Source organism: Heptranchias perlo, chromosome 9 (genome assembly GCF_035084215.1).
Source record: "Heptranchias perlo isolate sHepPer1 chromosome 9, sHepPer1.hap1, whole genome shotgun sequence".
NCBI classification, from domain to species: domain Eukaryota; kingdom Metazoa; phylum Chordata; class Chondrichthyes; order Hexanchiformes; family Hexanchidae; genus Heptranchias; species Heptranchias perlo.
The window spans coordinates 63,897,301-63,912,868 of record NC_090333.1 but is presented as its reverse complement, the minus strand read 5'-3'; the positions used below and the strand labels follow the sequence as shown (position 1 = coordinate 63,912,868).

Here is a 15,568-nt window from a genome sequence, read left to right as displayed (position 1 = left end):
GAGAAACCAAGACAGAAGGGCAAACGGGGAGAAAATTGGAAATAAAAACATGAAGGAAACCAGGGTAAAAAAAAAAGAAAACAAAGAATAGAAGATAAGAAAAGAAAATATACAAAGAAAAAGAAAAATGAAAAGCAAGAGAGACACAGGCTAATAGTTACTGTTATGGCACAATTTAGGCAGGAATGACACACTGCAGGAGATCCCATTTACTTCTCATTTCGCTGTTCCTGCCCCATATTTGCTATTAGTATAAATTAGCTAATCCATGCATACGCCCACCCACGCAGCAGGCTGACAGGAATTTAAAGATCCACAACAGCCCTTTAAAATGTTGCACTAGCCATTTAAAGGGATGAATTCTCACTTGCAAGTCAAGAGATAGAAATTAAAACTGCAATATTCTAATACAATGGAAAGTTGTTATCCATGCATGTCAAGTTTCACTGAAGCTATGCTGGAACTCATGCTGGATGGAGTGAGGCAAGGGAGGGCTGCCTTCTTTGACACCTTCCCCAGAAAAGCACAGTCCAAAACACCTGGCAAGTGATAGCTGACAGGATGGATGCTATCAGCAACACCCAGGGGGCTTGGATACAAATGAGGAAGAAGATGTTCACATGTTCTTTTACCTATAAAGCTTAAGTTGTCTATAAACTTGAATGCCAGGATGCAACAGAGTTATACATTTGAGATTACTGACCCATCAGTAGTGTAACATTGTTGCAGCTGGCATTTCAGCCTGGCTGTTTGGGGCTGGTGTTGATAGTTCAATATCCAGAGCCCATTTGAAGGACAGATAGAAACAGGGGCCTTCTCTTAGCTCATGAGTTCCCCTTTTTTCTGTACTGCCATTCAAGTGGATGCAAATGGAAGACTTCAGGAGCTATTTTTTCTCATATATAATGTTTTATCATCCGAAATTATACTGCAGAGAACAGATAAAGGATTCTCGATATTTATTGTTTTGCAGAAGACATTGTGGGATCACGTTAGGTATTCTAATTTAGTGAAATCTGCCTAGTTTACTCTTGCTTCTTTTCAAATTAATTTCTTGATAAACCTAATTCATCATTTATAGTCTGATATGTGACCTATTAGAGTGCTATATGTCTGTCTATCAAAGCGATAGAGAGGCATTTCATCATATATTCAATAAATTTATTAGCAAAATAAAGGGTTTATTGCTACCTCTGAGATTACTTTGTACATAGATTATATTTAGTTCATAAGAAGCAAGGGTTTCCCTTTGGAAGCCTTACTTTGTGCTGGGCATGAGAAAAGATGACTTGCAGAAAAATGAAAATGAGCAGTGCAGCTTCAAAGGATTCATTCCCAGTAGGCAAGAACACACCGACCTTTAATATTCATTTTGAGTGGGCAAGCTTAGAACACTGCAGGAGTGGGGCAAAAAAAACAGCAACTTGACTGCATCCCTCATTATCAGGTTATTTGTATGGAATTAGTCTGGGAAATGAAGGTCTCAGACACTCAGATTGAGAGAGTGCACCACCGACAGGAAACTAGCACAGTGTATGGAGTGGGCCGGAAGCAGACAAATTCCTGAACGTGTGATTTTCTAGCCTCCCACTTGGACAATTCCCATCGACCGAAGACCTTTCAATGGCAGAATGTTTGGATAGTAAGGATGTAAAACAGCAGGAGGGTGAGACAAGAGACACATTTTTAGTTATTATTCACCAGTCTGTGTCAGGGATAACAGGAGCACAACGTGAGGGAATGCATCAGAAAATACACTACCCTGCTCCAATGGGATCAGTTAATTTTTCGAGTTTATATACAGGTTATTATGGCCCAACATTCCTGCCTTCCTCTCTTTTGGCAAAATAAAGCATACATGAGTACAAAATAGTGCAATTAGGAAGAGAAGCTGAACCAGCCTTTCTTGGCCTTATTCTATCCATGGCTAAACGCAGACAATAGAAGAGGTCCGAGAGCTTCAACACCTTGAGAGAGTAGAGAAAATAGATCGATTTAATTATCTTTTATGTGGCAATAACAGGAGGAAGAAAAGAAATCTGAAAAATAGTTTTACACTTCCAGTGTCATAATGAATTTCATTTCAAATAGCTAATTTAAAAAACGAATCAAACTTGACAGATAATAGTTACTTTTTAAAAAATTAATTCATACTCGGATTGTGGGCGTCGCTGGCAAGGCTGACATTTATTGCTCATCCCTAGTTTTCCTGGGAAGGTGGTGTGGGCCTTCTTGAATCAATGGTAGCTGGTTTGATACAATTGAGTGATTTGCTAGTCCGCTTCAGAGGACAGTTAATAGTCAATTACATAAGTGTGGACCTGGAGTCACTTATAGGCCAGACTGGGTAAGAACAGTCGGTTTCCTTCCCTAAAGGACATTAGTGAACCAGTTGGGTTTTTATGATAATCCGACAGCTTTACTGATACCAGGGGCTCAATTTTGAAATTGTGGCGGGTTGGCAGCAGGGGGGGGGGTGGGGGGAGAAGGTGCGAGTGGCAAACTCAAATAAAAAAAACTTACCTTTTCCGATGCGATCGGGATGTAGTTGATGGTGATTAAAGTTGTTCCCGGGTTTCATGTCCGGCAGTCAGCCTGAGGCGGCTGACAGGAGCTGCAACGCAGAGAGGGGCTGGGCGAGAGAGCGAGAGAGAGAAGAGAGACCCAGAACCATCCGGCACTGGAACAGAGAGTTGAGGGCGCTGAAGATCAGGGTAGGTGGGGGGGGGAGAGAAAGAGAGAGAGATGGGGGGGGGGGGGGGGGGGGGAAGAGGGAGAGGGGAAGATCGGGGGGGGGAAGAGAGAGGTGAAGATCGGGGGGGGGAAAGAGAGAGGGGAAGATCGGGGGGGGAAAGAGAGAGGGGAAGGTCGGGGGGGGGAAAGAGAGAGGGGAAGGTCGGGGGGGGGGAAAAGAGAGAGGGGAAGGTCGGGGGGGGGAAGAGAGAGGGGAAGGTCGGGGGGGGAAAGAGAGAGGGGAAGATCGGGAGGGGGAAAAGAGAGAGGGGAAGATCGGGAGGGGGAAAAGAGAGAGGGGAAGATCGGGAGGGGGAAAGAGAGAGGGGAAGATCGGGAGGGGGAAAGAGAGAGGGGAAGATCGGGGGGGGGGGGGAAGAGAGAGGGGAAGGTCGGGGGGGGGAAAGAGAGGGGGGAAGATCGGGAGGGGGAAAGAGAGAGGGGAAGATCGGGGGGGAAAGAGAGAGGGGAAGATCGGGGGGAAAGAGAGAGGGGAAGATCGGGGGGGAAGAGAGAGGGGAAGATCGGGGGGGAAGAGAGAGGGGAAGATCGGGGGGGAAGAGAGAGGGGAAGATCGGGGGGGAAGAGAGAGGGGAAGATCGGGGGGGGGGGGAAGAGAGAGGGGAAGATCGGGGGGGGGGGGGGGAAGAGAGAGGGGAAGATCGGGGGGGGGAAGAGAGAGGGGAAGATCGGGGGGGGGGAAGAGAGAGGGGAAGATCGGGGGGGGAAAGAGAGAGGGGAAGATCGTGGGGGGGAAGAGAGAGGGGAAGATCGGGGGGGGAAGAGAGAGGGGAAGATCGGGGGGGGGAAGAGAGAGGGGAAGATCGGGAGGGGGATGAGAGAGGGGAAGATCGGGGGGGGGAAGAGAGAGGGGAAGATCGGGGGGGGAAGAGAGAGGGGAAGATCGGGGGGGGAAGAGAGAGGGGAAGATCGGGGGGGGAAGAGAGAGGGGAAGATCGGGGGGGGAAGAGAGAGGGGAAGATCGGGGGGGGGAAGAGAGAGGGGAAGATCGGGGGGGGGGGAAGAGAGAGGGGAAGATCGGGGGGGGAAAGAGAGAGGGGAAGATCGGGGGGGGGGAAGAGAGAGGGGAAGATCAGGGGGGGAAGAGAGAGGGGAAGATCGGGGGGGGAAAGAGAGAGGGGAAGATCGGGGGGGGAAAGAGAGAGGGGAAGATCGGGGGGGGGAAAGAGAGAGGGGAAGATCGGGGGGGGAAAGAGAGAGGGGAAGATCGGGGGGGGGGAAGAGAGAGGGGAAGATCAGGGGGGGAAGAGAGAGGGGAAGATCGGGGGGGGGAAGAGAGAGGGGAAGATCGGGGGGGGGGGGGGAGAGAGAGGGGAAGATCGGGGGGGGGGAAAGAGAGAGGGGAAGATCGTGGGGGGGAAGAGAGAGGGGAAGATCGGGGGGGGGAAGAGAGAGGGGAAGATCGGGGGGGGGAGGGGAGAGGGGTAGATCGGGGGGGGGGGAAGAGAGAGGGGAAGATCGGGGGGGGGGGAAGAGAGAGGGGAAGATCGGTGGGGGGAGAGAGAGAGAGGGGAAGATCGGGGGGTGAAGAGAGAGGGGAAGATCGGGGGGGGGGAAGAGAGAGGGGAAGATCGGGGGGGGAAGAGAGAGGGGAAGATCGGGGGGGGAAGAGAGAGGGGAAGATCGGGGGGGGGAAGAGAGAGGGGAAGATCGGGGGGGGGAAGAGAGAGGGGAAGATCGGGGGGGGGAAGAGAGAGGGGAAGATCGGGGGGGGGAAGAGAGAGGGGAAGATCGGGGGGGGGGGAAGAGAGAGGGGAAGATCGGGGGGGGGGAAGAGAGAGGGGAAGATCGGGGGGGGGGAAAGAGAGAGGGGAAGATCGTGGGGGGGAAGAGAGAGGGGAAGATCGGGGGGGGGGAAGAGAGAGGGGAAGATCGGGGGGGGAAGAGAGAGGGGAAGATCGGGAGGGGGAAGAGAGAGGGGAAGATCAGGGGGGGGGGGAAGAGAGAGGGGAAGATCGGGGGGGGAAAGAGAGAGGGGAAGATCGGGGGGGGAAAGAGAGAGGGGAAGATCGGGGGGGGGGGAAGAGAGAGGGGAAGATCGGGGGGGGAAAGAGAGAGGGGAAGATCGGGGGGGGAAAGAGAGAGGGGAAGATCGGGGGGGGGAAAGAGAGAGGGGAAGATCGGGGGGGGAAGAAAGAGGGGAAGATCGGGGGGGGAAGAGAGAGGGGAAGATCGGGGGGGAAAGAGAGAGGGGAAGATCGGGGGGGGAAAGAGAGAGGGGAAGATCGGGGGGGGAAAGAGAGAGGGGAAGATCGGGGGGGAAAGAGAGAGAGGAAGATCGGGGGGGAAAGAGAGAGAGGAAGATCGGGGGGGGAAGGGAGAGGGGAAGATCGGGGGGGGGGGAAGAGAGAGGGGAAGATCGGGGGGGGAAAGAGAGAGGGGAAGATCGGGGGGGGGAAAGAGAGAGGGGAAGATCGGGGGGGGGAAAGAGAGAGGGGAAGATCGGGGGGGGAAAGAGAGAGGGGAAGATCGGGGGGGGAAAGAGAGAGGGGAAGATCGGGGGGGGAAGAGAGAGGGGAAGATCGGGGGGGGAAGAGAGAGGGGAAGATCGGGGGGGGAAGAGAGAGGGGAAGATCGGGGGGGGGAAGAGAGAGGGGAAGATCGGGGGGGGAAAGAGAGAGGGGAAGATCGGGGGGGGAAGAGAGAGGGGAAGATCGGGGGGGGAAGAGAGAGGGGAAGATCGGGGGGGGGAAGAGAGAGGGGAAGATCGGGGGGGGAAGAGAGAGGGGCAGATCGGGGGGGGGGAAGAGAGAGGGGAAGATCGGGGGGGGGAAGAGAGAGGCGAAGATCGGGGGGGGAAGAGAGAGGGGAAGATCGGGAGGGGGAAGAGAGAGGGGAAGATCAGGGGGGGGGGGGAAGAGAGAGGGGAAGATCGGGGGGGGAAGAGAGAGGGGAAGATCGGGGGGGGAAGAGAGAGGGGAAGATCGGGGGGGGGAAGAGAGAGAGGAAGATCGGGGGGGGGGGAAGAGAGAGGGGAAGATCGGGGGGGGGGGGGAGAGAGAGAGAGAGAGAGAGAGAGAGGAAGTTCGGTGGGGGGAGAGAGAGAGAGGGGGGGGAAGATCGGTGGGGGGAGAGAGGGGAAGATCGGTGAGGGGAGAGAGAGAGGGGATGATCGGTGGGGGAGAGAGAGAGAGTCGGGGAAATTCAGGGGAGGGAGAGGGAGAGGGGAAGATCGGGGGGGAGAGAGAGAGAGAGAGGAGAAGATCGGTGGGGGGAAAGAGAGAGAGAGAGAGGGGAAGATCGGTGGGGAGGAGAGAGAGAAAGAGAGAGAGAGGAGAAGATCGGTGGGGGGAGAGAGAGAGAGGGGAAGATCGGTGGGGGGGAGAGAGAGAAAGAGAGAGAGAGGAGAAGATCGGTGGGGGGAGAGAGAGAGGGGAAGATCGTTGGCGGGAGAGAGAGAGAGAGAGGGGAAGATCGGTGGGGGAGAGAGAGAGGGGATGATCGGTGGGGGGAGAGAGAGAGGGGATGATCGGTGGGGGGAGAGAGAGAGAGGGGGGAGGATCTGTGGGGGAGAGGGAGAGGGGAAGATCGGGGTGAGAGAGAGAGAAAGATCGTGGGGGAGAGAGAGAGAGAAAGATCGTGGGGGAGAGAGAGAGAGAGAGAGAGAGAGGAGAAGATCGGTGGGGGGAGAGAGAGAGGGGATGATCGGTGGGGGGAGAGAGAGGGGGGAAGATCGGTGGGGGGAGAGAGAGAAAGAGAGAGAGAGGAGAAGATCGGTGGGGGGGGGGGAAGAGAGAGAGAGAGAGAGGAGAAGATCGGTGGGGGGAGAGAGAGAGGGGAAGATCGTTGGCGGGAGAGAGAGAGAGAGAGGGGCAGATCGGTGGTAGAGAGAGAGAGGGGATGATCGGTGGGGGGAGAGAGAGAGAGAGGGGGGAGGATCAGTGGGGGAGAGGGAGAGGGGAAGATCGGGGGGGGAGAGAGGGGAAGATCGGGGGGGGAGAGAGGGGAAGATCGGGGGGGAGAGAGGGGAAGATCGGGGGGGAGAGAGGGGAAGATCGGGGGGGAGAGAGGGGAAGATCGGGGGGGAGAGAGGGGAAGATCGGGGGGGGAGAGAGGGGAAGATCGGGGGGGGGAGAGAGAGAAAGATCGGGGGGGGAGAGAGAGAGAGAGAGAGAGAGATCGGTGGGGAGAGAGAGAGAGAGAGGGGAAGATCGGTGGGGGGGCAGAGAGAGAGAGAGAGAGAGAGAGAGAAGAAGATCGGTGGGGGGAGAGAGGGGAAGATCGGGGGGGGGAAAGAGAGAGGGGAAGATCGGGGGGGGAAAGAGAGAGGGGAAGATCGGGGGGGGGGAAAGAGAGAGGGGAAGATCGGGGGGGGGAAGATCGGGGGGGGAAGAGAGAGGGGAAGATCGGGGGGGGAAGAGAGAGGGGAAGATCGGGGGGGAAAGAGAGAGGGGAAGATCGGGGGGGAAAGAGAGAGGGGAAGATCGGGGGGGAAAGAGAGAGGGGAAGATCGGGGGGGAAAGAGAGAGGGGAAGATCGGGGGGGGAAAGAGAGAGAGGAGGTTCGGGGGGGGGAAGAGAGAGAGGAAGATCGGGGGGGGAAGAGAGAGAGAGAGAGAGAGGAAGATCGGTGGGGGGGGAGAGAGAGAGAGAGAGAGAGAGAGAGAGTGAGAGAGAGGAAGATCGGTGGGGTGGGGGGAGAGGGAGAGAGAGAGAGAGAGAGAGAGGGGAAGATCGGTGGGGGGAGAGAGAGAGAGGGGAAGATCGGTGGGGGGAGAGAGAGAGGGGGGAAGATCGGTGGGGGGAGAGAGAGAGAGGGGGGAGAGAGAGAGGGGGGAAGATCGGTGGGGGGAGAGAGAGAGAGGGGGGAAGATCGGTGGGGGGAGAGAGAGAGGGGAAGATCGGTGGGGGGAGAGAGAGAGAGAGAGGGGAGAAGATCGATGGGGGAGAGAGAGAGGGGATGATCGGTGGGGGGAGAGAGAGAGAGAGAGGAAGATCGGTGGGGGGAGAGAGAGAGAGAGAGGGAGAGAGGGGAAGATCAGTGGGGGGAGAGAGAGAGAGAGAGAGGGGAAGATCGGTTGGGGAGAGAGAGAGAGAGAGAGAGAGGGGAAGATCGGTGGGGGGAGAGAGAGAGAGAGAGAGGGGAAGATCAGTGGGGGGAGAGAGAGAGAGAGAGAGAGAGGGGAAGATCGGTGAGGGGAGAGAGAGAGGGGAAGATCGGTGGGGGGAGAGAGAGAGAGAGAAAGGGGAAGATCGGTGGGGGGAGAGAGAGAGGGGAAGATCAGTGGGGGGAGAGAGAGAGAGAGAGAGAGAGGGGAAGATCGGTGGGGGGAGAGAGAGGGGATGATTGGTGGGGGGGGAGAGAGAGAGAGAGGGGAAGATCGGTGGGGGGAGAGAGAGAGAGAGAGGGGAAGATCGGTGGGGGGAGAGAGAGAGAGAGGGGAAGATCGGTGGGGGGAGAGAGAGAGAGGGGAAGATCGTTGGGGGGAGAGAGAGAGAGAGAGAGGGGAAGATCGGTGGGGGAGAGAGAGAGAGAGGGGAAGATCGGTGGGGGGGGGAGAGAGAGAGGGGGAAGATCGGGGGGGAAGAGAGAGGGGGGGAAGATCGGGGGGAGAGAGAGAAAGAGAGAGGGGGGGAAGATCGGGGGGGAGAGAGAGAAAGAGAGAGGAAGATCGGGGGGGAGAGAGAGAGGGGAAGATCGGAGGGGGGAGAGAAAGAGGGGAAGATCGGAGGGGGGAGATCGGAGGGGGGAGAGAGAGGGGGGAAGATCGGAGGGGGGAGAGAGAGAGAGGGGAAAATCGGAGGGGGGAGAGAGGGAGTGGAAGATCGGAGGGGGGAGAGAGAGAGGGGAAGATCGGAGGGAGGAGAGAGAGAGGTGGGTGGGGGGGAAGGGGGAACATCAGAGAGGGAGACATCGGGGGCTGAGAGGGATATTGGAGAGGAGTGAATCAGAAGATGTGGGAAAGCCACCCAGGTCAGTATAAAATCGTTTTAACTAACTACTATGTCAGAAATAAAAGTACCTTAAGTACTTCAATGAGCTATATTTGGTTCTTTAACTATCATCCCACCGGCTTTAATCGGCATTAATGAGGTGCGCGTGCACTATGGGGAACCTGGAAGTTGGCGGGTTGGAGTCGGCGTCCTCACCCACTTGGGATTTCCCCGATTTTTGCTGCGCACGCGCAATTTCCTTTGAAAATCGGGGCCCAGATCTTTATTTCCAGATATTTTAAGATGAATTATAATCCTCAAACTGCCATGGTGGGATTTGAACTCACGTTCTCTGGATTATTGGTCCAGACCTCTGATAACCATTACACTACCGGACCCAGACTTACCAGTTACTCAGCTGGTATTATTAAAATAAATACTTTTAACTCTTCTTTCAATCGCAACAGTAAGTTCGAAAAACTAATCAAATTATTTATGCTCCTCTCTGAAACTTCAAATTTGTTTCCATAGCGCTACTAAACGGAGTGGGAAGCAATGTTTGCAAATCACGACTGGGTTTTCCTATCGTCGATTCATATTTTCCTCTTTTTCTTTGTATATTTCTCTGCATGCTCACGAAATTAAAAGTAAAGCAGAAAACAGATGGAAAGAATGAAAATGTTGTAACTTGTTGAACAGTAAATAAATACAATTGCCTGATTGAAGGGACTGCAAATGACATATTCTCCTTCAATGTACCATAGATTAACAGCCTTCATTAATTCTTCTTGCACATCTGTATTTAGCGTTGTTTCCTATAAGACACTGCCTGAGATATAGGAGCAATGGTGACAATTGGAAATCATAATTCAGTCTACTGAAAACAATAAGTACATCATGGAAGTGTAAGTAAGCAGCGCAGTTCAACTTGAGATTATAAAGATGATTAATTATGCAGTTTAGTCTCATTATAGTGAATTATCAAACTTAGAGCTTTGAGGAAGCTCAACAATAGCACTTTCAACCTGCAGCCGAAGTCCAGTTATATGAATCAAAGGAAAGCGTTCTATATATACTACAAATTTTCTATTGTATTTCTTAAGGAGTTGTTCAAACTTAGTTAAGAAAATGCACAAATGGCATGATTAAAATAATTATATTAGTAATTAGCAAGCAGAATACATGAATTTCTAAGTAGATAGATTTTGGGGAAAGTGAAATTATAGGGCATTATATCTTTACAGTAAATTATTTCAGTCATTGTACTGGAAACACTATATAAAATCTGTGCAGAAATCTCTATACCAGCAATAAATTAATCTGTAGAGGATAATTGTACTCCTTGGGTACATAAATGGCTACAGTGGATGTTAATCCCCTCTTCTGGCCTCATACATGCTCCTCATATGTCATGATTAACATTTACTTTTGAAAATGGGAACACAGCTGAGAACTTTCAGTTAACAGTGCAACATGCGATCTATAATCTATGGAATTACACAATTATTTGAAATAAATAGTGAGCCATTTAAAAGTAGATCATGGTAAGTACAGCACAGGAGGAGGCCATTCAGATCATCCTGCCTATGCTGGCTCTTTAACAGAGCTATCCAATTAGTCCCATTCCCCTGCTCTTTCCCCATAGCCCTATAAACTTTTTCCCTTCAAGTATTTATCCAGTTCCCTTATGAAAGTTACTATTGAATCTGCTTCCACCACCCTTTCAGGCAATGCATTCCAGGCCATTACAACTTGCTGCGTAAAAAAATGTTTCCTCATGTCGCCTCTGGCTCTTTTGCCGATCACCTTAAATCTTTGTCCTCTGGTTACCGACCTGCCTGCCACTGGAAACAGTTTCTCCTTGTTTACTCTGTCAAAACAGTTCATAATTTTGAACACCTCTATCAAATCTCCCCTTAACCTTCTCTGTTCTAAGGAGAACAACCTTCTCCAGTCTCTCCATGCAACTGAAGTCCCTCATCCCTGGCACCATTCTAGTAAATCTCCTCTGCACCTTCTCTAGGGCCTTGACATCCTTCCTGAAGTGTGGTGTCCAGAATTGAACACAATACTCCAGCTGAGGCCTAACCAGTGTTTTATAAAGGTTTAGCATAACTTCTTTGCTTTTGTACTCTATACCTCTATTAATAAAGCCCAGGAACCCATATGCTTTTTTAAACAGCCTTCTCAACTTGTCCTGCCACCTGCAAAGATTTGTGCATGTGCACCCCCAGGTCTCTGTTCCTCCACCCCCTTTAAAATTGTACCATTTAGTTTTTATTGCCTCTCCTCATTCTTCCTGTCAAAATGCATCACTTCACACTTCTCGAAGTTAAATTTCATCCACCATGCATCTGCCCATGTCAGCAGTCTGTCTATGTCCTCCTGAAGTCTGTTACTATCCCCCACATTGCTTACTACATTTCCAAGTTTCGTGTCATCTGCAAATTTGAAATGATACCCTCTATATCCAAGTCTGGGTCATTAATATATAATCAAAAAGAGCAGTGGTCCTAATACTGACCCCTGGGGAACACCACTCTATACTTCCCTCCAGTCTGGAAAACAACTGTTCACCACTACTCTCTGCTTTCTGTCCCCTAGCCAATTTTGTATCCGTGCTGCCACTGTCCCTTTAATCCCATGGGCTTTAATTTTGCTAACAAGTCTATTATGATCATACCAGAAATAAAAGGTTTAAACAACAGTAATCATTAAAAATACTTTTTAAATCAGCTTTTTAAATACACACAACATTGAAGGCTATGGATATCATTTTCAAACATACTTCATGCATTCCACTGCTTACCTGTATAGGCAACACTACAAGGGCAACGCAGATCATGATGACTACTAACAATTTGGAGGGCCAGATCTTGGGTGTGACATCACCAAACCCCACAGTAGAGAAGGTGACAATGCAGAAGTAAAGGGAATCAAACAGGGTCAGGTTATTCCCTGCTCTTTCCAAATGTTGTATTCCACAGATGCTTAAAATTTAAAGAACATTAAAGGGTTAAAAAATATTACAGAACACTATTACCACACAACCTAACAGCTACCTTCAGAACAGGAGAATATTTCCATTCTGTATTCCTTAGTTGTTCAACAATCTCTCAAGTTTTTGAAGGTGCATCATCATTTAGGCAATTTTTTTTGCTAATCTCCTGGAGGTTAGCTGGTTCTGTTATTTAAAAGTCATAGGATTGATTTGAAAAGTAAACCTTTTGTACTTTCATGCATTCTCCAAGAGAAAAACATTTTAATGCTTCAACTCTGTGACATCTGTATGTGAAAACAAGGTGACTCAAAAAGGCATTTTCTGGCCAAAATATACCCTGTTTGTTATTCAGAATATTATAATTTAAACAGCTAAATAATTAGCTAAATATAAATAAAAACAAACTTTTTTCAGTGTTAGATGCAAAATTATTCAACAGATCTTCGATAATATTGGAATCAGGATTGCATTTGGTCATGTTTCCACCAATCAAAACATTTGAACATTTGGAGGCTCTATTTGACTTCTGGTCTGAAATTAAATTCAATGAGAGCGCTTTGCTAGCTAGCTCTTGACTAAGCTTCCAGATAAAGCAATTTATGGTAGTGAAAAATTGAAGCCGAGGGAAAAGATCACAAACCAGCAACATATCTACTTTTGGTTGATTAAGGAGTGGCATTGTTGATGGTCACTGAAAATCACTTTGGATATTATACAGTGTTCTGGAGATATGAAGTGTAATACAAAGTGACCCACCATGTTAAAAGTTAAGTGGTCAGGCAAAGGACAAATCTCGCAGCCCAAAATTGGGCATCCATGAGGCACTATGGGCCATCAGCAGAATTATATATGATAACAATATGCAATCTCATGGCCTGACACAACCTTCAATTCTGCATAAGAACGTAAAAAATAGAAGCAGGAGTAGATTATATGGCCCCTCGAGCCTGCACCGCCGTTCAATCAGATCATGGTTGATCTTCACTCCAACCCCACTTTCCTGCCCGATCCCCATATCCCTTGATTTCCCTAGAGTCCAAACAGATAAGAGGTTTTGGATATGGGTCACTTCCTCAAGTAACCCATATCCGAAACCTCTTATCTGTTTTCTTCATCCTTGCTGCCTGACTTGCTGAGTGTTTCCACCAATTCCTGTTTTTCATTCAGGCTATAGATTAGAACTAAGCAGTTCCACACTCAAAGAATCAGACCAAAGTTCTACCATATCCAGTCAAAAATGGTGATTGAGAATCAGGCAACTAACATGACAAAGAGGCTCCAAGAATGAACCCTATGTTGGAACCCATCATGCAAGTGCAAAAGGTGAGACTGAAATGCTTGCAAGAGTCTTCAGCCAATAGTGCAAGTGAATGATGCCACTTGGCCTCCTCCCGTGATTCCCACCATCTTAGATGCCAATGTCCAGTAAATTCAGTTCACTACATGTGAAATTAAGAAGCAGCTGAGTGCACTGGACACAGCAAAGACTATGGGCCCTGCCATCATCCCAGCACTCCAGTCCCAGCTGCTCCCCAGGCCAAGCTATTGCAACTGCAATGCTGGCATCTACACAACAATGGGGAAGATTACTCAGGTTTATCCAGCACAAATCTAGCCCAGTCTCCTCTCAATCATCAAGAATGTACTGGGTGGAGCCATCAATAGTGCCATCAAATGAAACCTACTCAGCAAGAATGTGCTCAGTGCTCAGTGCTCAGTTTGGGTTCCGTCAGAACTACTCAGCTCCAAATCTCGCCACTGCTTTGATCGAGGAATGGGCACAAAAACTAAATGCCAGAGGAGAGGTAAAAGTAACTGTCCTCAAGGCAGCATTCAACCAAGTATGGCACCAAGGAGTCCAAGCATAGAAACAGAGAAACAAAGAAAATAGGTGCGAGAGTAGGCCATTCGGCCCTTCAGGCCTGCTCCGCCATTCAAAATAATCATGGCTTATTGTCCAACTCAGTACCCTGTTCCCGCTTTTTCCCCACAACCCTTGATCCCTTTAGCATTAATATATCTATCTCCTTCTTGAATACATCTCATGACTTGGCCTCCACTGCCTTCTGTGGTGGAGAATTCCACAGGTTCACCACCCTCAGTGAAGAAATTTCTCCTCATCTCGGTTCAAAATGGCATACCCTGTATCCTGAGACTGTGACCCCTGGTTCTGGACTCTCCAGCCATCGGGAACATCCTCCCTGCATCTAATCTGTCTCGTCCTGTTAGAATTTTATATGTTTCAATGAGATCACCTCTCATTCTTCTAAACTCTAGTGAATATAGGCCTAGTTGACCCAATCTCTCCTCATACGTCAGTCCTGCCATCCCAGGAATCAGTCTGGTAAACCTTCGTTTCACTCCCTCCATGGCAAAGACATCCTTCCTCAGATAAGACAAACAAAACTGCACACAATCCTCCAGATGTGGTCTCACCAAGGCCTTGTACAACTGCAGTAAGACATCCCTGCTCCTGTACTCAAATCCTCTTGCAATGAAGACCAACATACCATTCGCCTTCCTAACTGCTTGCTGCACCCGAATGCTCGCTTTCAGCGACTAGTGTACAACGACACCCAGGTCTCATTGCACCTCCCCTTTTCCCAATCTATCACCATTCAAATAATCTGCCTTTCTGTTTTTACAACCAAAGTGGATAACCTCACATTTATCCACGTTATACTGCATCTGCCATGTTCTTGCCCACTCACCCAACTTGTCTAAATCATATTGGAGCCTCTTTGCATCCTCCTCACAGCTCACATTCCACCCCAGCTTTGTCTCATCTGCAAACTTGGAAATGTTACATTCAGTTCCCTCATCCAAATCATTGATATATATTGTGAATAGCTGGGGCCCAAGCACTGATCGCTGCGGTACCCCACTAGTCACTGCCTGCCACCTGGAAAAATACCCGTTTATTCCTACACTCTGTTTCCTGTCTGTCAACCAATTCTCAATCCATGCCAGTATATTTCCCCCCAATCCCATGTGCTTTAATTTTGCACACTAACCTCTTGTGTGGGACCTTATCAAAAGCCTTCTGAAAATCCAAATACACCACATCCACTGGTTCTCCCCTATCTATTCTACTAGTTACATCCTCAAAAAACTCCAGTAGATTTGTTAAGCATGATTTCCCTTTCATAAACCCATGCTGATGTTGTCCAATCCTGTTAATGCCTTCCAAGTGTTCTGTTATCACATCTTTTATAATAGACTCTAGCATTTTCCCCACCACTGATGTTAGGCTAACTGGCCTGTAATTCCCTGTTTTTTCTCTCCCTCCTTTTTTAAATAGTGGGATTACATTTGCCACCCTCCAATCTGTAGGAACTGTTCCAGAGTCTATAGAATTTTGGAAGATGATTACCAGTGCATCCACTATTTCCAGGGCCACTTCCTTTAGTACTCTGGGATGTAGATTATCAGGCCCTGGGGATTTGTTAGCCTTTAGCCCCATTAATTTCCCTAGCACTATTTTTTTTTACTAATATTGGTTTCCTTCAGTTCCTCCCTCTCGCCCCTTCGTTCCCTAACATTTCTGGGAGGTTATTTGTGTCCTCCTTTGTGGAGACAGAACCAAAGTGTGCGTTTAATTGTTCTACCATTTCTTTGTTCCCCATTATAATTTCCCCCATTTCTGACTGTATGGGACCTACATTTGTCTTCATTAATCTTTTTCCCTTGACATATTTATAGAAGCTTTTACAATCAGTTTTTATGTTCCCTGCTAATTTACTCTCATACTCTATTTTTCCCTTCTTAATCAATCTCTTTGTCCTCCTTTGCTGAATTCTGAACTGCTCCCAATCCTCAAGCTTGCCACTTTTTCTGGCAATTTTATATGTCTCCTCTTTGGATCTAATACTATCCTTAATTTCTTTTGTAAGCCACGGTTGAGCCACCTTTCCTGTTTTATTTTTGCGCCAGACAGGAA

At 49.4% G+C, this 15,568-nt stretch overlaps 1 protein-coding gene across 1 annotated transcript in view; it reads right to left on the bottom strand.

Moving 5' to 3' along the window:
* LOC137325483 (potassium channel subfamily T member 2-like) overlaps nucleotides 1–15,568 on the bottom strand; it is a 576,738-nt gene that overhangs the window by 303,383 nt on the left and 257,787 nt on the right. Inside the window, exon 10 of the mRNA XM_067990641.1 lies at nucleotides 11,437–11,617. Within this exon, the coding sequence (XP_067846742.1) occupies nucleotides 11,437–11,617 (181 nt within the window). The remainder of the gene's footprint in view (nucleotides 1–11,436; nucleotides 11,618–15,568) is intronic.